Below are 24,193 nucleotides of genomic sequence, written 5' to 3'. Positions count from 1 at the left end.
AACCACAAATACACCGACAAAAGGAATCAAAAGCACACAGTATGACAGTGGTTGGCTGACCATGAAAACAAAAAAGAAAAGTCAACCACCAAGAAAAACACTAAAAACCACAATCTAAAACCATAGGCCAAAGGCCAGACAAAAAAAAAAAAAAAAAAAAACCACAAACCCTTAGATCGAGCGATAAAAGCCCCCTGCATGAAAAAAACTCAAAACTAGGTCTGCCATTGCAGCGACATCCGATGCAAGTTCAAAGAGTGTACCTGGCAGCGCAAACGTCTGCCTGAGCACAGTTAAAAATGGACAGGCCCACAAGATATGAACCACTGTCAACACTGATCCACAGCAACAGAGAGGTGGGTCCTCACGTTGCAAGAGATGACCACGCGTCAGCCAGGTGTGGCCAATGCGTAGCTGGCAGAGAACAACTGAGTCCTTGTGGGAGGCTCGCAAGGAGGAGAGCAACACACCTGTAGCCTCCTTGACGACTAAGTTTGTTGGGTAAAGGCAGGGTGCGCCATTCATCACCCCAGGCACCAAGTACCTTCTGCAACAAAACTGACTGTGAAAGGCCAATCTCCAAGGCCGGGGCACTGACAGCCTGTTTGGCCAGTGTGTCTACCCGTTCATTTCCCGGGATGCCGACATGACTCAGGGTCCACACAAAGACCACGAAGCGGCCACAACAAGAGGTTCGCAGTCAAGATAAAGCCGTGGCTCAGGGTGAACAGTGCAACGCCGGCAGAAATGCATAACGCAGGTCTTGGCAGCCGAAAACTGGAAGCCATGCGCTACAGTCCAAGACTGCGCCTTGTGGATAGCACCCTGCAGCTGCCATTCAGCAGCTGCAATGCCAGTGGAGCTATAGTACAGGCATAAGTCATCAGCATACTAGGAAGCCGAGACAGACGTTTCCACCGCTGCAGCGAGCCCATTAATTGCAACTAAAAAGAGGCAAACACTCAAGACAGATCCTTACAGGACCCCATTCTCCTGAACTCAGGCAGAACTATGGAAGGCTGCAACTTGCACGCAGAAGGAATGAAGTGACCGAAAATTTTGTATGAAAATCAAGAGCAGACCCTGAAGACCCCACCCATGAAGCGTGGAGAGGACGTGATATCGCAATGTCGTATCGTACGCCTTCTGCAAATCAAAAAGGATGGCAGCCAGATGCTGGTGGCAGGCAAAGGCCTTACAGACAGCAGACTCCACACAGACCAGATTATCGGTGACAGAGCAGCCCTTACGGAACCCACTGAGACGGAGCCAGAAGGCCCTGAGACACAAGTAGCCAACTCAACCTCCGTCTTTCCATGCGTTCGAGCAACTTGCAAAGAACGTTGGTGAGGCTAATGGGGCGGTAGCTGTTCACCTCCAGTGAGTTATTTCCAGGTTTCAATATGGGGATTATGATGTTTCCCCGCCATTGCAATGGGAACTCAACCCAGATACGGTTGAAAAGGTCTAGGAGGCATCACTGGCTGGATGCGATCTGGCCCGTGAGCTGTATCAGGGCAAGCGGCTAGGGCACTTTGGAATTCCCACTCACTGAGCAGAGCATTGTACGATTCAGGGTGGCGCGTGTGGAATGAAAAGCCCCATCATTCCAACTGCTCATTCAGGGAGCAAAAGGGCTGCAGGTAAATCGCAGAAGTGGAACTCTGAGCAAAATGCTCCGTTAAGCGGTGTGCAATTGTGTTCGAGTCAGTACAGAGTGCTCCATTCAATGAAAGTGAAGGTACGCTGACGGGGGTCCGATAGCCATAGAGTCACCGAATCTTGGCCCAAACCTGCGATGGAGAGGTATGGAGGCCAATGGTGGAGACATACTTTTCCCAGCACTCCTGCTTGTGTTGGCGAATGTGGCGGCAGGCTTGCACACGAAGCCATTTAAAGGCAATGAGATGTTCTTATGATGGATGCTGCTTTTGATGCTTGAGGGCCTGCCTGTGATCGCTAATCACCTCAGCGATCTCAGGTGACCACCAAGGCCGAGGGGACTCAGAAGAACACAGAATTGCAGATTCTGCGGTAGTAACGATGCTGGTGGTGATTGAGTGAATCACCGCATCAATGGTGTCACTGGAAAGAGGCTCAATGGTGTCAATGGAGGTGAACACGTCCCAGTCAGCCTTATTCATACCCCATCTGCAGGGCCCCCAGAAGAGTGATGCTGTGGCAGTGACAAAAAGATCAGAAAGTGGTCACTACCGCACAAGTCGTCATGCTCACTCCATTGGGTAGATGGTAATAAGCTAGGGCTACAGATCAAAACGTCGATGGCTCAGTACGTGCCATGCATCACACTGAAATATGTGAAGGCATCATTATTTGAAAGAGAAAGGTCAATCTGTGCCAACAATTGCTCAACGGCACTGGCTCAACCTGTTGCCACTGATCCACCCCACAGAAGGTTATGGGCATTGAAGTCGCCCAGTAACAGGAAAGGGGGCAACAATTGGGCTACTAGCGCAGCCAGGACATGCTGCGGGACATCACCATCCGGTGGAAGATAGAGACTGCAGACAGTAACAGCCTTTGGTGGCGTCCACACCCAAACAGCGACAGCCTCTAAAGGTGTTTGGTGAAGAGGGACATGGAGGGCGGGGGTTCGAATCACCAGAAACTAAGTTTCCTGTAGAGCAATGTAGAGCAGGAAAGGGTGAAGGCTGAGAAGTTGTCGGAGCTCAGCAAGGTGGTGGAAAAAATAATTGCAGTTCCACTGGAGAATGACATTGTCCATGGCCGAAAAAGGCGTGACGGGACCAAGGAGACAGATTACGGCACTGGGTCACCTGCTGCCACCGACTGAGTACCTATGGGAGTGACATCCATCGTGGCTGATTGACTAGCAAGCTCTAGGTCCTCAGCGGACACCAGAATCTCCACCCCATCCTCAGACACAGAGCTGGTAGGTAACGATGGTGGTGGGGGGTGCCACCACAATTTCCTTCGTCTTAAAGGTCTTTTTCAATTTCTCACACTGATGCTTGGGTTGCTGTAGCTGGCAGGGCTTCTTTGATTCAGTCTAGAAGACTGAAGAGGAACACGAAGCCCTACCACCAGCTACCTGGGGCTTCTTCAGCATCCAATGGTGGGTGTCTGCTTTTGCCACTGGTAGGAACCTGGGAATGGAGTGACGCCAGGGACCCCTTCCTAGTGAGAGAAGCCAAAGACGACTTACGCTTCTCTGGCTTAGTAGTGGAGATGGATGTCCTCAATGGTTGGGGGGGGGGGGGGGGGGGGGAGGGGGCTGCCCCTGAAGTACATGGTGTGGGAGCAACAGGGAGGGAAGTGCCCTCTTCACCATCAAGGGGGCAGGTGTCGTCTTAAGACTCTGAGAGCCGACCGTAATTGGTGCAACAGATGGGGCTATCACTGTTGTCGTATGAGGAAGTCATGCACACAGGATGGAGTCTTTCATATTTCCTATTAGTCTCAGTATAGGTCAGTCGGTCCAGTGACTTATATTCCGCTCTTTCTGCAAGATCCTGCAGTCTGGTGAGCAAGGTGAATGATGCTCTCTGCAGTGGACACAGATCGGAGGTGGGGCACATGGACTATTGGGATGTGATGGGCATCCGCAATCTCGGCATGTGAGGCTGGAAGTACAGTGGAGAGACATATGGCTGAACTTCCAGCACTTAAAGCACTGCATCGGGGGTGGGATATAGGGTTTGATGTCACACCCGTGGACCGTCACCTTGACTTTCTACGGTAATGTACCAACCTCCAAGGCCAAGACGAAGGCACCAGTAGCAACCTGATTTTCCTTCAGACCCGCATGAATGCGCGGGACGAATAGCTCGCCGCTCTAGATTGGCGAGCAGCTCGTCATCAGACTGCAAAAGAAGATCCCTATGGAATGTAATACCCTGGACCACTTTAAAGTCTTATGGGGCGTGATGGTAACTGAAACATCCCCCAACTTGTCATAAGCAAGTAACCTTCGTGACTGGGCAGAGGATGCTGTTTGTATTAAAACAGCCCCAGAGTGCATTTTTGACAAGCCCTCCATCTCTCCAAACTTGTCCTCTAATTGCTCTACAAAGAACTGAGGCTTCGTCGCCATGAAAGACTCCCCATCAGCTCTCGTACAAACTAGGAACCAGGACAAATAAGTCTTGCTGCCATCCTTAGCCTTTCGCTCCTCCCACAGCGTGGCCAGGGAGGGGAACGATTTTGGATCATATGTCTGAGCATTGAATTGAGCCCTAGAATGCTTAGAGACTGCTGGCGGCTGGCCACTAGCAAGAGATGATGTACCACGCTTCATTGTGGGTCACCCGCCAATACCATCCACTCCGACCAAGGGCCCTCCCCACGGGCACCACCCAGCCTCAGCAAGGGCCACAGGCAGGATCGCCATTGCTGGGAGTTCCGATGCTCCAGGGGGATAGGCATCTACTCCTTGGCACATGTGGGGAGTTAACGGCGCCGGCATCAGCATAGTGATCCCTGTGTTGTCAGGGGGCTACAACCAACAGGGTACATGGTGCCCCCACCACAACGGACTGGCTACCATGCTGGATTTTAGGTGCTAAGACGTCCACGGTTGTCGCCTCCGCAGAAAGCGACACTGCACAGTGCATGGCGGAAATTGCACCCAGGAATGTATCCTCGCCGAAGAGATGGAGAACGAGCGGGACTGCAATGCGACGACAAGGAAGCAGGCTAAAGATCTCAATGCACTATGGACACAATGCACCATGTAAGGCACCCTTCCTCAATTGGTTCGCTCTTCGGAAAATTTGGAAATAAGGAGGTCAAACCCTACAGGGGATCATCACATAATGTGAGAGACTCCTTTTAGTCACCTCTTACGACAGGCAGTAATACAGTGGGCATATTCTTACCCCCGAACCTGCACGGGGTCACCTAACAGTACTCTTATCAAATGCACAGAAATGTTTAGGCATGTTCATACCTTCTTTGGAGCCATTTTTTATGGCTCACTAAATCCTTAACATCTGTTGGAATTGTTCAAAACTTCACAAACATGCAAAAGATGCATCACATTTGAGGCATATAAAATGACTTTTCCTCTATGAATTGTGAGTGAATTGTGTTTTATTCATCTCATGACATACATTTGCAATCCATTTGGTTTGCGTACAAAAGACATGTCAAAAATTAATAATACGCTTACAATGATTTTTACACTAATAAATAATAGCAGTACAATAAATAACAACACTATAAGGATATTTCTTGGAATATGTAATGCACTGTATCCAGCTAAAATTTCCAGTTTGTCCTGTATGAATTCATTCACTGAGTAGTAACACTTCAGTGTCAGTACCTCATACAGCTTTCTTGTAAGTGGACCTAAATTCATCTGCATCAATTTGTTCCCTTTTAATTTATTAAAAATTTTCATTCCCATGTATTGAGGTCCCTGGGCACACAGTCTGAGGCAGTGGGTGGGTAGCATAAAATTTTCTTCGTTTCTAGCTTGGTTTCCTTCAAATAATTCATGTCTGGTATACAAAAGTGTAACAATCTCTTATGTATAAGGATGGCAGAGTTAATATTTTAAGTTTTCTAAATAATGGTTGCCATGGTTCTTTGTGATTAGCAGTGCACATATTTTCAATGATTCCTTCTGTATTTTTAGTATCTACACTGTAAAAAAAAAAAAAAAACACCACACCTAATAATGGATTTAAAGTAGCTTGAATATAATATGCTACTTTTTATGTGTACAAGTCAGTTGCAGTTGACAGTATTTGGATTGCAAATGCAAAGTTGCTCAGTTTGTTTGCTAAGTATTCAATGTGTGCCTGCCAGCTCAAATTTTTATCTACATTTAAACCTAAAAATTTGACTGAGTCAACTTCTTCTATATCTTGGTTGTTGTGTACAACCTTAATCTGCTCACATTTTGACCGTTTGGTTTTTAGATGCATCATGTGAGTCTTACGTATGTTTAGATTCAACTCATTTAGCTGAAACCAAGTTTCTAAGGTACTGATCACAGATTTGGGAATTTTTTTCCGAATCCTGACCTTCAACGAAGACAGAAGTTTCATCTGTGAACAGAATTGATAGGGACCTGATATTTAATGGTAAGTCATTAACACAGAAGAGAAACAGGACTGAGCCTAATATGGAGCCTTATGGAACAACCTGAGATTTTTTTTTTCCAGCCAGAAAAATAAAATGCACCATTTGAATAGCTGTTAAACATTTGACAAAAGTTACATAGTAGGCACCAGATTGCATATTTTGTAGCTTAATGTATAATGTGTGTGTAATACACATCAAAATACTCATCGAAGACTTTTCCATTATATGTTTTTGAAATTACCATGCAGTTTTAGCTTTTATGATGCAGTGTGTGTTTAAATGTGTCACTAAAATTCCAGGCTATGATATAGCACTGTCTATCAGCAGGGGGGTTGGTTGCAACACTGTAGTAAAAGAAATAGAAGGTAGAGGTTTTGGGGAATAATGGCTTGGCACAAGGAATGACAGAGGGAAAGACTAATTAGTCCAGCAATAAATGTCAGATAGTACAGACAAATACACTGTTCAGCAGCTAACTCCTTGCCAATTTATTTTCAAAAGTTTGATTCTTCCTGATGAGTCTCTTAAACTTCAGGAATCACAGAAGGAAGAAGTAAAGTGTGAAGCAGTGGGATACATAAATAATGAGGAAAAATGAAGTGTGTTTGAAATTCCCTACAGTTGTAGACACAATGATAAGGAATACCACAGTAGACAATTCAGTTATAGATTAATAGATAGCCCTAAAAAGGGCAATCCCAGATGTTAGGCAGACTAATACAGTTACAAGAAAAATAATTAGTCTTGCCATGGCCACAGGAGTGTGCATTTAGGTGTTCGTGTGGTTGTGTTTGTGTCTGTGTGAATGTAAGTGCTATTGCTAGAAAAAGAGCTAGTGCACAAAAGCTAGTGTGAATGCTGTTTTCTGTTGTGTGTTTCTTTGCTCCATGCACCAATCTACTTTAAGTGAATGGTTGCTTTTCCTGCATATGACACATAGTTAGCAGGAAAGTAACTGAAGGAACCTTGTCTGACAAGAGAAGTACCTCAGTTCATTGAAGAAAGAGGAGAACACAAAAAAAGGTTTCAGATAAAGAAGGGTATACAATAATATGTGACTTATGAATGAAGTCAATAGGAAGTCCAATGAGCTAAAGTGAAATGGCTGCAAGAAAGACATGTAGTCCAAAAGGAAATGGTTGTCAGGAGGACAGTTTCAGCATGTGGAAAAGTCCAAACAACAATCACAGGTATTAAAAATTAAGGCATCAACATTATGAGTGTGGAAAGAATTTTACTGTGATAGACAATTGAGTGAGAGGATAAGTCCTCAATGAAGGTAACAACTGTGTGATGATGTGATAGAAGAAGAATTCCTGTCAATTTGGAAGATATAGGAAATCCAATGTCAGAGTCAGTGTTTCACAGCAAATGTTACAGCTGCAGACTACTGAAGGACTTCATGCAATGTGTCTAGCAACAGGGAGCAGCAGTTTCAAATACAACCCCCTCGTCCACTATTTACACTACAAAGGCAAACTGCAACAGTGGCTAATTAATATTTGACAATGGCACAAATCAAAGATTTATTGTTTCCCCTCAGACACATTTATTTTTCCTCCTTTGAGCTGTGGTCAGTATTTTTCATAAATCTATGTATTCAGAGGACATGATCCAGAGACTTGAAATTATGCAGAAGTTGTATTAGTCTGCTTAAGAAAATATCCCACATAAACAGTCAAAATTACAAAAACTTTGATGGCTTTGGTACTGTTTTAGATTTGTTACGGTGGTTACATCAACAGTGAGTTATGACATTATTCTGTAAAATACTTTTGAAAAATAGAAATTGATATCCATTAATTACAATATGTAAGATAGGTTGAGGTTTTAGACCTGCAATATCTAATTCACCCCCACAGTAATATACAAACGAATACACTGACAATTTCGGTAACACTGGGAGATAAAAGTAGGAAAATGGTAAGCCATACAATAGCATCATGTATTTCTGTGATAGATATTGGTCTTTTGCAAGTCTCTGACACCATCATCTTGTCTGTGCATTCATTTTAATTGCCACTGTTTTCTATCCAGTTGCAAGTTGGCTACATGCTGTAGTGAATTGTCATATCCTCTCTCAACCCTCAACTGACAATGACATTGTGTGTTTTTGGCTAAAATACAACCAGAAAATTGTGCACTGCACACCCCAAATAGAAGAGACTCAGTTTAAAACAATGTATAGCATTCTATAAAATAACGTATCTCATATTTCATAATAATAGTACTGTGTTGGGCACTAATTGCTTTTTGCTCATTTTATATCTCCTTTATGATTCTGATGTGACAAAGGGAATTTAACTGCAAATTTAAAAACTATTACTGTTGCTACAACTATCAAACCTAGTGAACATATATTATATAGAATATCGAATACAAGTTTCTATATTTTAATAGCAGTGCAACCATTAAAAACAATATCAACACTCAGAGTTCACTACATACTTAGCACCTCAAGAGAATATTGACGAGGACATTCGTCTTCACTGCAGACACCACCAGGAAGTACGCAGCAACTATAGTATCCATTGTTTATCACCTGGACATTTTCCATAATGAAGCCCACCTTCTGGTCATATCTGATGACTCCAAGGTCATCATTTTCACCAATATGCAGCTTGAGTATTAAATAAAAGCAATATTACCATATTTGAAAGACGTCTGAAGAATTAAAACTTTTTAAATTTATTAAAAAATAAAAACAAATGTAATGAACAGTTAAACATAAGATTCCATTAGTAACTGAGTGAAATTAATAGATGTTGCAAACTCCCTTTAAAAGTTCAATAATGATGGAAATATATTAAAACACAAAAATAACAACATATAAAGATGAACAAGTTACTCAACTATATTTCATGCAATGTTTGAAGACTATTTTGATTTTATTAGAACTTACATACAAAAATGTATTTATTTTTGTTTTGTGTCCTGAGAGAATCACTGAATTTACAAGAGACTAACATAGCTAACAAACAGTCTAACAACTGTGTAATAACTTTACTATCACTTTCATGAAGTGCAGTATGTTTAGAGGTCATAAACGAACATTAAACAACCTTAAAAGATAATAGTTACTGAACATCGTAACAAATAACTGACTATTAACAAATTTTAGTATAGTGACATTTGGTACAAAACTTCAGTAGCTCTGTGCCACCCTATGTGCTTTTGGGCTGCATTCAAATTTAATTTTATATCATCACAGGGGGGAAAAAAATGTTAGGTTTTGCTAGACGTCTTTTGATGAACTGTCATTTTGTTAATGATTTTTCTCTGTTGGGAACCAAAGTCATGTAATGCTTCTTCATTGGAATTTCCACCATTTGACTGTACATGTTAATATCCATTTATTCAGCATTGTATGTTTTAGCTTTATAGCCATTAACAAATGTGAAAATGAAAGATCATAAAATGTCTGACATTTCTGAATGGTATGTCATTGTCAAAATATTACAATGAATGTCTGGTCATATATACAGTACCAGTCACATGATTACATGATATGAGTAAGAATTAAAAATAGATGGTGCAGTGATACTGTGCACTGTGTTGTGTTTATGATGGCCAATACAGGGCCGTGGAATGCATGTGTCCATACATGGACATGACATGTTCGTATCACATAACTGTATTGGCCACTGTAACAACAGTGTGCTGTGCACGATGTCAGAAGCATTGTCTACTTTTAATTCATACTCTTTCTGTAATCCAATGACTGGTCTATATGACCAGATATTAATGATCTCTGATGTGGAAGTGGCGAAGGCAGAGGATGGAACAGACAGGCAGCACCAGAACACCAGCAACATAAGAGAAATTTTCACACATTTCAGAACAAATTTTCTGCCCTAATTAAAATAAAGAGCAGATTTTTGACATGTTTACAGACACCATAGACATCTATACTATGTTTCAATTTCAGATTTCATGCACAATTCTTGTTGAAGATAAAACACTTCAAAGTGATTTTCTATTGCCACAGTGTGTGGAGCAGCGTGGTGGCTGCCTGCAGACAGTACTTGTCACAAAGTCGTGATTTTGGCCCTTAAATGTCAGATGACTATAGACTATAGACTCATTATCCTTTGCTGTCTATTCAATATTGTCAGAAGTTACATTATTAGATGATCTTGTATCTGGAACTAAAGCAGTTAACAGTAATTACACTAATCTGAACCTCAAGTTTTCCACCCTTACTAGCACCTTCAAATCACTGACAATTTGGCTGGTGTCTAACAGGGATCAATGCGTTACTGAATGGGAAACTTAAGAGAGTTTATGAATTACATAAAAAGAGCAGTGACTCAGAGCTGCAGTCACTAGTTAGCACAGAATATGGGATTACTCTATTCCTTCTAATACCACTTATGACGATTTCTTTTTTCTTGTTTTTCTTTTATGGTCTCTTTATTACTAATGCATATACTATGCGTACACAAACAAAATTCTTATTGAAGTTATATTGCGCAAAATTTTACTATTTTCTGAGAAATTACTATTTTAAAAGATTGCATTCAGAATTTTCATGTTCCAGGATTCCCAGTCTTAAAGTAATTCTTTCCTAAAAGGAATGTTATTGTTTTGTAATCCCCATTTTTCTGTTCCCAAAAAGGTATACTTTCACATGGATAATTAGTTAATTAATTATTCCAATTAAAAAATTTCACTTTTTTCAAAATTCTTGGCAAACTATGAAAATCTTTGTGCACATTAGAACTTCCCTCTAATAACGCAGTACCTATTATTTTGCCATTTTCTAATTATATAGATTTCAGTTCAACAAAATTATATAATAGTCATATATTTTACGATTCCTTAATTTCTCCAACCAGTGCATCTTTATATAGGCACCATTCACAAAGCAACAGTTGTCCGTACGTAAATATCTATGTGAGTCAGTCATGGCATATCTACCATCTGCTACAGTTATTTTGTCGTAGCTTGCTGTCAAATTCATTGTCTTTTGTACAGTGCCACCAGAAACATGTAATCCAGCAATTTTGAGATCAAGTACTATTCAAACCCACAAATGTTGTGCATGGATTTTCCTCATACAGAAGACAGATGGGGTGATTTGGAAGATGTGGTCTTTGGAGTTGATAGCTGTGACTACACACTATGATGAGACCACAAAGTATGAATTTATTCTACCACATGTTTATCTTCTCAAAATTAGATGACTACAATCAGTTCACATTTTTTCCCCTTGATTTACACTCAAAGATAATAGCCTCTAGCAACAACTATTTAATAGACAAAGCAGAATTATAAAAGTGGATAACTGGTGTATACGCACATTAATGCAAAATTAATGCCAAAATTTGATCACAGAATTCAAAAATACAAACCAGATGTAACAATAGTTCTTTGATTAAATGAAAATCAGGTTGAAGACACGGCTAAAACATAAAAATCAGACTTGGGCACATGACTGACTGAACTGGAAAATGGAACAGGGACAGAAAAAATATTAAATACAAAGCTGAAGTTTCCAACTGACTTAGATATTTTAAGTAATATGGGAAAAAAACCACAAGAAGACCAATAATGAGTACTGGAATAGAATAAAAAGGAGTCATTCTCACAGCTACAAGTAATAAGCTACAGAGAATAAAGAAAGGCAGGAAGAAATGGTTTGATGATGAGTTGAGGAAGCTGAAGACAGGGTTATGAAATATCATGAGAGAGAGAGAGAGAGAGAGAGAGAGAGAGAGAGAGAGAGAGAGAGAGAGAGATATCCATCTCCAGAGGAGCATAGGCATAGATTGTGTGAACTAGGGCATGTAGAGATTGGATATCAGAATTGGGGAAAGGCAAGGGAAGGGAAGGAATTGTTTATGTAAATGATTGGATTTAACATAAATCTGCATACTTTTCAATCTTCTGTTTTAAATGATCTCTTGATTTTCATGATGGGCCAATTATGAAATAATAGTGAAAACATCATTCATTTATTTAACTGAATCTGGGTATTTGAGATCTTCAATTTTTTGATCCTGTCCTCCTCAGTTGCGCGTAATACTACGGTATGTTGATGATTTTCACTTATGGACCGTCTGACAGCAACTGAATAAAACACAATTTTAGTGCCATACGCGTTTCGCCTTTATTTTCTGCAAGGCATCATCAGTGGCCTGTAATATGTACATATGTTAGCTATTTTATTTACATTTTTTGTCACTGTGCCTGTAGGTTATAAACAGTTCTGGTGGTTGGTATTTCCTATTAAGTAGTAATGTTTTGAACTGTACTTACAGGTTGCGTAGACAGTTTCTTACATATTACGCTCCTGTTGCATTTTTGGTCTTGTTCTTCTTCCTATGAGCGCCTATTTGCTGTTTTTTCTGCATTCCACAGCACTATGCACTGAACGCTTTTTTTAATGCAATGTTTTGGTTTCTGTTGCCGACTGTCAAATGTTTTTGCCAAAGATCGAATATTACTGCCAAACTTATGAGTGTAACTATCGAAGTATCAGTGGTCTGTTCGTGTATGCATTTGTGTGTGCGCTTGTGTGTGTGTTTTTTGGTGTCATATTATTTTATTTTATTTTATTGTATTTAATTATTTATTTTTGTTTATGTCCTGTGTATGTGTGTGTGTGTTTTTTGGTGTGATTTTATATATATATATATATATATATATATATATATATATATATATATATATATATATATTTGTGCTGTGTATGTGTGTGTCTGTATTTTGGTGTTATGCAATTTTTTTTTTTTTTTTTTTTTTGGAGGGGGGGGGGGGGGGCTGTGTGTGTGTGTGTGTGTGTGTGTGTGTGTGTGTGTGTGTGTGTATTTTGGTGTTATATACTTTTTTTTATGTTATCATTTCCTTTATTAAGTGTAGTAAGGAGCCTGTGCTGATGTGTGTTTGTTCATTTATCACATGTTTGTTTTCTGCTATGGCTTTCTGAATGTGGAAGTTTTCTTGCATTTGTATAAGATGTTTGTCATGGTTGCTTATTCTCATTATTTTCATTTCTTGTTCCATGTTTGTAGGATGATGGTTGTAGTGTTTTAAATGCTCTGCAAATGTGGAATGGTTTGTTTCATACTTCCAACATCTGATATGTTCTTTGTATCTTGTTTCAAAATTCCTGCATGTCATGCCTATGTATACTGCATCACAACTTTGACATTCAAGTTTATATATTCCTGATTGTTGGAATTTGTCCCTCTTGGTAGCTGGCTGGCTTAGGTGTGATTGAAGGGTTTGCCCAGGCTTATATGCTATTTTGAAGCCCTGTCTCTTTAGGATGTTTCCAACTCTGTGTGTTAGTTTATGTGTGTAGGTCATGGTGTACCATCTGGTTCTTTTCTGTGTGATGTTGTCATTGTGTGTGTTTGTTGAGTGTGTTTGTAAGTTTTCAGCTTGTGAGTTCTTTTGTATTGTGGAAATGTTGTGTTTGTTTTTTTATTTGTGTTTTTATTTTTTGATTGAGCCTGTGTACCACGTGTGTGTCATACCCGTTGTTCCTAGCTATTTGTATGATCGTGTTCATTTCTTGTTCATAGTTTCTCTTACTGAGTGGGATTCTGTTTAATCTATGTAACATGTGTCTTAGTGCTGCAAATTTCTGGCTTTGGGGGTGGTTGGATGTGGAATGTATTATTGTGTCCGTGGCTGTTGGTTTTCTAAAGATGTTAAATGTATGTTTTCCATTTTCTTTTTTAATTGTAATGTCAAGAAAATTTATTTGATTTTCTTTTTCTTTTTCAAGTGTGAATTTTATGTTCTTATGAGCTTTGTTTATTTCTGAATGGAGTTCATCTATTTTTTCACTTGGCTCGTCTACCAAACAAATAATGTCATCCACGTATCTGTACCAATATATGATTTTGAAACTTTCATTTATGGTTATCTTATCAAATATCTGATTTTCAAGGTGACTGATGAAAATGTTTGCTAGTGTTCCTGATATTGGGGATCCCATGGGCAGTCCATCAGTTTGTAGATAATATTCTTCCTCAAACTGAGCGTAGTTTTGTTCAGTTGTCAGTCTGAGCATATCTGTTATTTCTTTTATTGCGTCTGTGGTGAGGTTGCTGTGGGATGAGAGATTTTGTTCTATGATTTCTATTGTTTCTGTGATAGGGATGGAGGTATACATATTTTCTATATCGAATGAAATCAGTGATGCTGTGTGTGGTACCTGTATGTTCTGTATATTTTCTATTAGGTTTCCTGTGTTTATCACTGTTGTGTTGTTTTCTACTTTATAGTGTTTTGTAACTAACTTTTGGAGGTGTTTGGCTATGCGGTATGTTGGGGCTTTCTTGAAGTTGATAACAGGTCTCATTGGCATTCCGTCTTTATGTACTTTCGGTTGACACACACACACACACACACACACACACACACACACACACACACACACACACACACACACACAGAAGTAATCAATAATGAAATAATCAACAAATGAGGTAGCATAAACACTGTCCATTTGTTTTTTGACAAGTGAGTGCAACAATTTAAACAAAAACCACCATCTCTATCTATAAAGTTACTTCTAATTTAATTTCAACAGCTTCCATAATAACTCTCTCCCAACAGCTGGAAGTGCATGCCAGAATCTCCGTGTTGTTATATTCTATAGGATGACCAGTGCCAAGACAATGTTCTGCAATGACAGATTTGCTCAGCTGTTGTGTGTGTGTCCCGCTTATTCTCAGTACACTGTTCCTCCACAGTCCTGTAGTCTGAGCAATATGTGACAGGGTACAACTGCAAGGAATACATAAACACCCACCTCACACACACCAAGATCATCGTTTATGAACCCTAAAAGGACCCTGATCTTAGATGGTGGTCAAAAAACATACTTCATATCGTATTTCCACAAAATACGATCAACCCTGTTAACTATATCCATTTTGACGAAAGATGACTTCATGACAGGCTAACTGAGCTGCACACACACAGGATCTTAAATGATATGGGCCCTGTGAAGAAAGGTACGAATTACCCCTTCATCTTGACCCAGATGGTGAAAACTGTCAGCATGCAGGTCTTAATTACTACAAAAGTGCTTGTGACAGTGTCCCGAGATATGCACGCTGTGTTATTAGTGGACTTTGTTGAACATGAGATCACTGTGAATGCTGCAGTCATGACATTAACACTGTTAGTGTCAAACTTCTACATGACAATGCTCCCCCCCCCCCTCCCCCCCCCCCCCCCCCAGCCTCCTCCCAGTCACTGCTCCTGCTCATGAGAAATTTGGGTGGGAGGTGTTCCAGCAACCACTATACCGTCCAGACTTTGCACCATCAGACTACCATCTGTCTAGTCCCATGAAGAAAACACTGATTGGCCAATGCTTTGCAACAGATGTGGAAGTGAAATCAGGGTCTGCAGATGACTATACTCTGACCGAACAGTCTTTTACAAACAGGGCATATTGAAACTGATACCACAAAGGGAGAAAAGTATTAATGTTGTTGACTATGTAGGAATGTAAGTGAAAGAAGTACGTTCATTTTTGCTCTGTTATCGGTAAACTTTTTGGTAACAAAATTATTGGTGTTACTTTCTGATCTTCCCACTTAACATTGTTTGGAGAAACAATTGTGAATCATTTTTTGTAGGCCAGATGAAAATGAATTCACCAGAAGTATTTTAATGAAAACACATTATTCTGTAAAGATACCGTTGAAAACACGTATACAGAAAAATCCACAGAATATGGGGCCATTTACAAGTACCTTCAGAATTTCATATGACATCTACGCAACAACTAGAACACATACGGAAAATGACAACTATCAGTATACAGCCTATCTCCAAATTTCGATTTCTTAATGTGTGCTGTGTTTTAGTTGCACTAGGAGGCAGAATGTCAGAAGGTGTGGACAATTCATCTGCTCCATAGTGTCGCATCAAATTAGTTTGCATGTGGAGGCAGGCAATCCAATGAACAGGTTTCCAAAAAAGAGCTGCTGAGACACTTTCCCAGGCAATTTGTGTCAGCAACTGTAATGGCTTATGTACATGTTGACACAAACAGGACCCTTATTGAAACACCTGTAATGAAAATTAAATATTTGTAAAGATGCTCTATTCACCAGTATGTCGGTATCTTCCATGCATCTCTCAGTTTACATGCAGTCATCATCTGAAATCTTGAGGTACTTATGAATAATCATGCATACAGGATGACCCACAAAGAATAGTCAATATTCCAGGATATGACAGGAACGATCACACAAACCATGGGCTCTGAAATGCATACCTTAAGAGCTGTGAGCACTTGTTCAATAGCTGTGTAGCACAGTAGCAAAGATGAGTAAGTGGTCACAGCTCTCAAGGTACGCATTTTGGAGCCCATGTTGACCACACTTGTTAGCTTTGACCTTTCATCCTGGGACACCCTGTACAGTTAAAATACACAAATAAACTCACACTGCACATTTACCCACGAAATACTTACTTTCTCATCACCATTGCGGCAGAGGGTCACTTTCACTTCAGGGTGTGTTGGTTTACAAGGAATGACAATGTCCTTATACTGTGTACCATGTATTGGTGCAAAGACTATGTCACTATATGTAAGCAGGTTCTTCGTATCTGTGGCAACAAAATAATACATGTAACTCATTAAGTAGTACAAAGCAAAACATGACAGTTAAATGTGGGAGTTCATTATCCATCACAGACAGATATTTCTAATGAAAGTAACATATGCATATAACGAAGAAAATAAATGAACTTTTCCTTAAAGGAGTGCAGGTGCTGCAGGATATCCAGGAGAGTTTCTGTTTGGTTTGGAAAGAAGGGGAGAGTTACTGGCAGAACTGAATATGTGATGATGGGCAATGAGACATGCCTGGATAGCAGCTGATACGAGCTTCTCCATGATGTGCAAGGATGTAAATTCAAGGAGCCACATTTCAGTCCTGGTCTGATACAGTTTTGGCATGTCATGTAGTTGCACTAAGTATCACTGTAATGCCAGGTTCCTTTTTTCTAGTCTTACTATTATGAAGAAAGAAAGTTTCACACAAGTGAAGGGAGTGACAAAACAATAATAGATGCAGAACAAAACATCAGATGCAATATATGAGATAAATATTTGAATGGGAATTAAGAAATGAAGTGCAACTGGATAAAAGCAGTGATTAGGCAGTTATTGTACAACATTATTAGAAAATTATAATGAAGTAAGCTGAAAGTAAAGATATTCTGCAACAACTGATTTAAGTTAGACACAAGCAAAATTCAACTAACTAGTAAGATTCTGTCTGTGAAAGTGTTAATCTTGTGATAATGACAAAATAAACTGCCAATATCCTGCTATAATACTACTTGGGGTAAGAACAACAAGCTTACCAATGAGTGGGAGCGCAGAAAATTAGCTGGACCAAAAGTAGAAAATGATTTTGTAGTAGAGCTGAATGAATTCTTGTTGCTTCCGTAATGATAGAAAAGGTGGTGATGTCTCCACATAAATATTTTATTGTGGAGAGTAAAAACTATTGTTTTACTGCAACCCGCAGTTTAGCTTAACTTGTCAGTTGCATAGCGACTGCACCCGAGCATGCTGCCTTATGATAAACCAGTATACTTGCCAAAGGGATATGACATTGACTATTTGTCTAACATGTATGAATACAAAGCCTTGAAGCTTCAAAACTGGTCACAAATTCATTCTGCTTAAAACTGATATGTAATGTCTTCAGCTTAGACACTACAGAAGAGTTGCTTCTTAATACGTGAAATCCTAATCACAAGCACATAAACAACACAAAACAATAGAAAAATTTATATTTGTGGCGACTTCAGTCAAACATGACGTTGCATCAAGCATTTACCATGTATCTCATAATGAGCAGATTGCCACCTACTGTTATTCAATTTTTTAAGAAGCCGTTTTTATCAGTTGGCATATCAAAACTCCTCACCCACTCCCCCTCCCCCCGCCCAAGAAAATAAGCCTGATTAAATTCTTATCTAGTATTCCCATACTTAAAACCATAGTTAAAAGTGCAATTTAAACTAATGACCCCATAACAATAACTAGTTTACTGATGAAGGCTGTAACCGAAAGCTTTGTGTTTCTTAATTGTGCCTGTTTACAACTTAACATGTCTTCTTTACGGTAAGTTGCGATCTGCCTTTTTCCTACACTGTAGGGATTGAATCTCTGTATTTACACTCCGGAACTTATTCACAGAGACAAGAAGCCACATGCGTACAGACGCTGACTCCTTGGGGTCTGAGGGGGCCCAAACCTACTCAAAAATTCGTTTCGGGGGTGGGGGAGGGCGGAGCCCCTCATTAATTTAAGAAAATTATTAGTTATATTATGCTCTGTGAAAGTGCAAAATTGTGTTGGAATTTTTTATTTTCCTTGATTGACTATAGTTACCATTTAAAACATATTCAGTAATGAGTTAAAACAAATAATTATTACGGTAATAAGCAGGTTAATTGAAAATGAGTGGTATGAATCATGATAGTGGTACGGAGCTGCAAGCACACTTAGAATTTGTCCCGGTGCGCGAACCTTCGGGTAAAGTCTGAGGCCAGCGGGCCAGTGCTGCAACTGTGGCGACATCAAAAGGACTGGAGTAGAGGCGCCTGGAATCCGCCTCGTGTCGCCTTGACGCTTCGAGACATTATAATGCTGTAGCTATATAAAGCCCACCCTGCGGTTGCAGTCATTCCGTGCGGACAGTTTCGTTCAGTGCATGCTGCAGACGTGTTTAGTGTTCCGACTTCAGTGTCTAGTGGACTATTTTATATGACTATATTTTATTCGTTTTCTTTAGTCTCTTAGTGCATTGTGAATTAGGTTTGGAATGGATAAATTTGTTACCACAAAGGTGTGCTCAGAAGTAGTTGATACTGCAAGTCAACCTCCAACAATTATTGTGTCATGAATTGCTTTGTCACCTTCAGGTGAGAACCGTTCACAGCCGAAACCTGGACAATCCAGTAAGGGAAGATCATTTCAGAAGTCTTGGTTGATCAAATATAAGTAGCTAGAATATGAAGCATCTACTGAACAACTTTTTTGCAAAACCTGCAACGAGGCAGATGCTAAAAATCTATTACAATCTTCTTCAAAAAAAGAAGATGCATTTACTTCCATAGGGTTTTCTAACAGGAGAAAGGCTTTGGAAAAATTATATCCCCATGAAAATACATTTACGCACAAAGGTGTTCTGAAACTAAGTTCTATCACTAACCGAAGTGTGGCCTTCCAATTGAATGAACAGTTAGATAGTGATACGAAGAAAGGCCTTTTAGCTCTTGAGACAATTTTTACTACCATGCAATTTCTATGCTGACAAGGACCAGCATGAAGATGTAAACTCAAATTTTTTTCAATTGTTGGAAGTCAAAGAATGACATACCTGAGTTTAAAGATTAGTTAGCGCTCAGGGAAAAAGTGGACATCCCACCATATTCAAAATGAGATCATTGATCTACTAGGAAAGTCTGTTTTGAGAAAGGTATGGGCTTCAATCAAGAAGACTGAACATTTTTCTATTATGGTTGACGAAACAACTGATTCTTCAATTCACAAACAAGTGTCATTTTGTATTCATACTGTCGATGATTACTCAATCATCAATGAAGACTTTATTGGCTTATATGAGATGCCCAACACTGAATCACAAACTCGTTTAGTACTATAAAAGATGTTTTTGCTTGTCTTGATTTGTCAATGCATAACTTATAAAGACAGTGTTCTGATGGTGCCTCAAATATGAAAGCTAAGTTCAAAGGACTAAAAAAGAGTTTTGGATGTACAACCAAAAGCACGTTATGTGCACTGCACTGCTCACTGTTTAGACTTGGCAGTTGTAGACAGTCCCCACCATCTTACATCTAATGAGGGATATTACGGCTTTAGCGAAGGACTTGATAAACACCGTAACAGAATCCAACAAAAGGATGGGACATTTCAGAAGCGTACGCTGAGAGAGCGCCAATGGCCAAGCTGGTCTATGACCCCTTTGCCTAACTCTATGGACTATGCGAGCTAGTATCTTAAGAATACAGAAAAACTTTGAAGAACTTCTCAAGCTTTTTGAAACATTTTCTGCAGAGGACAAAACAGAGGCAGGTTACAAATGTGCAGGATACCTTGAGTCAATGATACAATTCAAGAGTCATTTCTTTTTACATCTTTATTGCCATGCAGTGAAGCTCACCTAAGTGGTGTTGATCTGGAAAAAATATATGAGGGCTTGATTTGTATATTCAATGTAACATGTGATAGTTCTGAACACTTTTGGGAATTGTGTTTAAAAGAAAAACCTTCACAAGTTGATGAGCCTTCCCTTCCTCGGAATCTAAGTATACCAAAGAAGTATGAAAACAACAAAGCCAGCTCACTGCACTCTTTCAAAACCCCAAAGGAATTCTACAAAGCTATTTACATTGAAGCTTGGGAAACAGTGCAATCTTGCATTACTGAGCGGTTTGCTTCAACCGGACTCGCACAGGTCATTGCAGTAAGAGTGCTTGCTTTTAGTAAACAGAGGTGAAACAAATCTGGAAAAATCAACTAAGTTTTTCAAAAATGATGCAGACATTGAGAAACTGTGCTTACACTTGAATATGTTGGCCGATATCGCTATAAAAAACAACTGGTCTTAAAAACCATGCATGATGTAAGAAAGTACATTACACAAGAGCCTGAAGCTGAAGAAATGTTATGTGAAGTAGTGAAGTGCATTAAGCTTCTTCATGTAGTTCCAATCACGACAGCAACAGCAGAACGGTCATTTAGCGCCCTTAGACGTCTGAGGTCATATCTCCAATCAACAATGGGACAGAAGCAATTTAACAACTTAGCTGTTCTTCATGCCCACTGAGACGTTTTGGATAAATTGGATATCCGACCAGTCATCAGCAACTTCATATTCAGTAATCCAGTCAGATGGTCGACATTTGCAACTTTCTAAAGACACTCTAGCCCTAATAATGGCATTTAGAGCAATATTAAAAATATTTATAAAATGGATAATTAAATACATATATAATGTTAAATTTTCAGTTTCGAAATATTAGTACTAGTTTAGTACTGTATTACTATTAGGGTGTAAAACCCAATTAAAACCCTCTATTTACATACTTTTTTACTGAAAGAATTAGCCATACTGTATTAACTGCATTAATTGTATTAAAGCATTAGCTTTAAGATATTGTTTTTATTTGATGAACTCTGAGCCTTATTCAAAGCAAGCTTAAATTATCTATTTCACTTCTTAAAGTGTTATTACTGTGCGACAGCAATATTTTATGTTTTATTCTTTTAATGATAGTTTAGGATTTATTTAAATATATTTTCAGTCTTGTGAGAGCTATATATTCACTGTTCTGCAATAGTCTAAAAGCATGATTATTACTGTACATTAAATTAGCTTTATATGAGAATACTGTGTGTGTTATGTTTTGTTTCTTTTTTCAAAGCCACAAAATGTGTCAGGCTTCTCGAGTTTCCCGCAGTGTTGAGTTATCAAGAGTCAAATTTTTGGGGTTCCAATGCTGATCATATGACTCTAAAATGCTTAAAAACTCACTATTTTTCATCTAAAATTTAGAAAATTTCTCAGGGCAAGACCCCCAGTATGCCCGCCCCCAACCCCCTCAATATTTTTTGTAAGTAGGTGCCCCTGCACATGTGTAATAGTATTCGTGCACTGAAACTAAGCAGTTAATAAGCCAACAACTTTACTTTGACATTCTCTTCTCACCTTTCACATACAAGTATATAGATGTATTTTTCTCACTGTTATTATCGAATGAACAATGGTAATATCCAACATCCTTATATGTTATATCTGTCAACTGAACTGACGATATGTATTTTCCATCCCTCCAAGTCGTACGTATGATGGGTTCACTGTCCTAGAAGCAGAAAAACAGATATAATTAATAGCCTTTTAGCACCAGAAGGTTAGAGCTGGCACCAGACTCACTGCCACATGTTTTGTAAACATGGCAATATCCCATCACAGTGATATGTACAGTAACTTAATACATAATATAAATACATACACACACAGTGTAATAAGAATATATTGACAAATTCTGAGGTGTTATACATTATGTCTTAAGGAACAGATTGATGAGGATAGTAATGCCTCGAAACAGCATTCACAAACACTAAATACCACTTGATTTACAGGGGAAACATCTGCTGTCAGGACACTCCTTCAGCAGCCAACAGGAGTCATAACCCTGATAAACTGTGGGTCACATTGTACCTGACAGGGCATTAGTTGGTGTGAAACACATCTGTTCCTGTCACAAAACAATAGAAGTCACAAAGACCAACGCATGTGTCATTGTTACAACTCATATTTGCTGGCGATAGAGTGGTCTAGGTGCAAGGTTTCATCCCCTGTAACTTCAAAGCGCTGTAAATTCTGAGAAAAGCGGAGACACACACACACACACACACACACACACACACACACACACACAAACGAGAACATAACCCTGTGGAGTTGCGCAGAACAATATTGCTGCCCTGAGGTAGCTCAACTAATCTCTCTGGACCTGCAGTTAGTTTGCTCTGATCGATGTTTGTGACTGCATGCTTGTATAAGGCAGTAAAATATTTTTGTATGGAATCTTGTGACCCGTTAGTTGTCGTCATACATAAGTACTACACGAGTTCCATATTTCCGACACATACATACTTATTATCAAACCCGGCAATTCTTCACAATTGCTAAATACATACACCATCACCTCCTCCTCCCCCTCCCCCCCCCCCCCCCTATCAGTGTGTATAAGTTCCTTCCCCACGTCACTCTTCTTATCTCTCCCATCCTCCTCTGGATGGCATTTTCCGCATGAATGTTCAGCAGAGCATTGTGTAAAAATTTGTAGTATATTGGTCAAGGGCTTTTAGAGACTTTCAGTAACGTTTTCCCTTTACATATTACATTTGCATTTATATACATTATATACAGACAAAACTGTCAAACTCTCTTTTGTTATCAAAGCATGCGACATCAGTTATGTCAAACTGAACGCAGTTTTTTTAATCATCATTCCAAAACTACCATTACCATCGTCCTCAAGTGATGATCTTTCACAACTGATTTTAATTTCCGACTTTCCTGTTGGAGATCCACAATTTTGTTTCATATAAACCTTTGACAACAACCATCACAAAAACAAAAAAAAAAAAAAAAAAAAAAAACAACCAAATCGGTCCAGCCGTTCTCCGGTGGTGGTCTTTCACACATGCTGCAATTTATTTCTATATCTATATCAATGTGAACGTTCATACATACAGTATGGGCCTCCAGCACAGATAAAACTGACTCAACATACGATCACCAAATGTCAGAAGCATGAAAAAATCCTACAAACTCAAAATCGAGGATTATGTGCTCTAGGCCCTTATAGTTCTCAGCGCCTCATGTACAAACTAATGTACTAAAGCTATAACGACTGCTCAAAGAATCAATTCAATGTATTTTGATGTCATTTTAAAGCATTTCCAGTTCCTTAGCCAATCTCCTTCAGCCTGCCTTTAAGCAAAACGTTTGTTGGACACATGAAATTAACCCACAGATGGGAATATGAACAACCATCGGCTGTATAATGGAATGACAACTGCGAATACATTTGATGTATTTCGTAACGACTGTAGTCGCCACACTGCCCTTCTCTTCGGACAAAAACGCATCCATCGTACTTCAGAACAACCCAGGCACTACAATATCGTATTTGTTGAACTTTTTCGAGAAATAGTCTCAAGAGTGACCTCTGGGTATTTTGTATTTTTTGATTGGTACCACAAGCTGCGATGGCCTCAGATATCAACCAGGAATAAACATGGGGAATAAGAAGAAAAAAAAAGGCAAATTAACACATCGATCATCGTTCTAGTGGCAATAACTGTTTTTGGCTTCTTCGGTGCCCTGTGATCAGCCATTGTTCACTTCCATAATTGTTGCTTGCAGTTAGAATTTATTCACCTTCATTACCATAAGTACAACACACACTTCCTTGGTAGCTGTGCGCTTCATACAGGGGGTTTCATTCCCAGGAACTTCAGAAGTATCATGTTTGCCAACATCGTAGCCTTTGTTGCTTCTATCTGTGATATAATTCGCCTATGGTA

At 39.4% G+C, this 24,193-nt stretch overlaps 2 protein-coding genes across 4 annotated transcripts in view; both read right to left on the bottom strand.

Annotated features, from left to right (window-relative positions):
* The window catches only part of LOC126412521 (vascular endothelial growth factor receptor kdr-like), an 864,770-nt gene that overhangs the window by 721,959 nt on the left and 118,618 nt on the right, over window positions 1-24,193 (bottom strand). The window lies entirely within an intron of this gene.
* The window catches only part of LOC126412522 (vascular endothelial growth factor receptor 3-like), a 224,798-nt gene that overhangs the window by 148,073 nt on the left and 52,532 nt on the right, over window positions 1-24,193 (bottom strand). For all 3 annotated transcript variants that reach the window (XR_007575302.1, XM_050082159.1, XM_050082160.1), the window contains exons 3-5: window positions 21,804-21,957; window positions 16,523-16,659; window positions 8,521-8,692 (exon numbers count right to left, since the gene is read on the bottom strand). Coding sequence is in view for 2 of the 3 variants with exons in the window: in XM_050082159.1 (XP_049938116.1) it covers window positions 8,521-8,692; window positions 16,523-16,659; window positions 21,804-21,957 (463 nt within the window). In the remaining variant the exon portion in view is untranslated. The remainder of the gene's footprint in view (window positions 1-8,520; window positions 8,693-16,522; window positions 16,660-21,803; window positions 21,958-24,193) is intronic.

Source organism: Schistocerca serialis, chromosome 7 (genome assembly GCF_023864345.2).
Source record: "Schistocerca serialis cubense isolate TAMUIC-IGC-003099 chromosome 7, iqSchSeri2.2, whole genome shotgun sequence".
NCBI classification, from domain to species: Eukaryota; Metazoa; Arthropoda; class Insecta; order Orthoptera; family Acrididae; genus Schistocerca; species Schistocerca serialis.
Note: the sequence above shows the minus strand (reverse complement) of the source record. Positions and strands in the feature narration are given on the sequence as shown.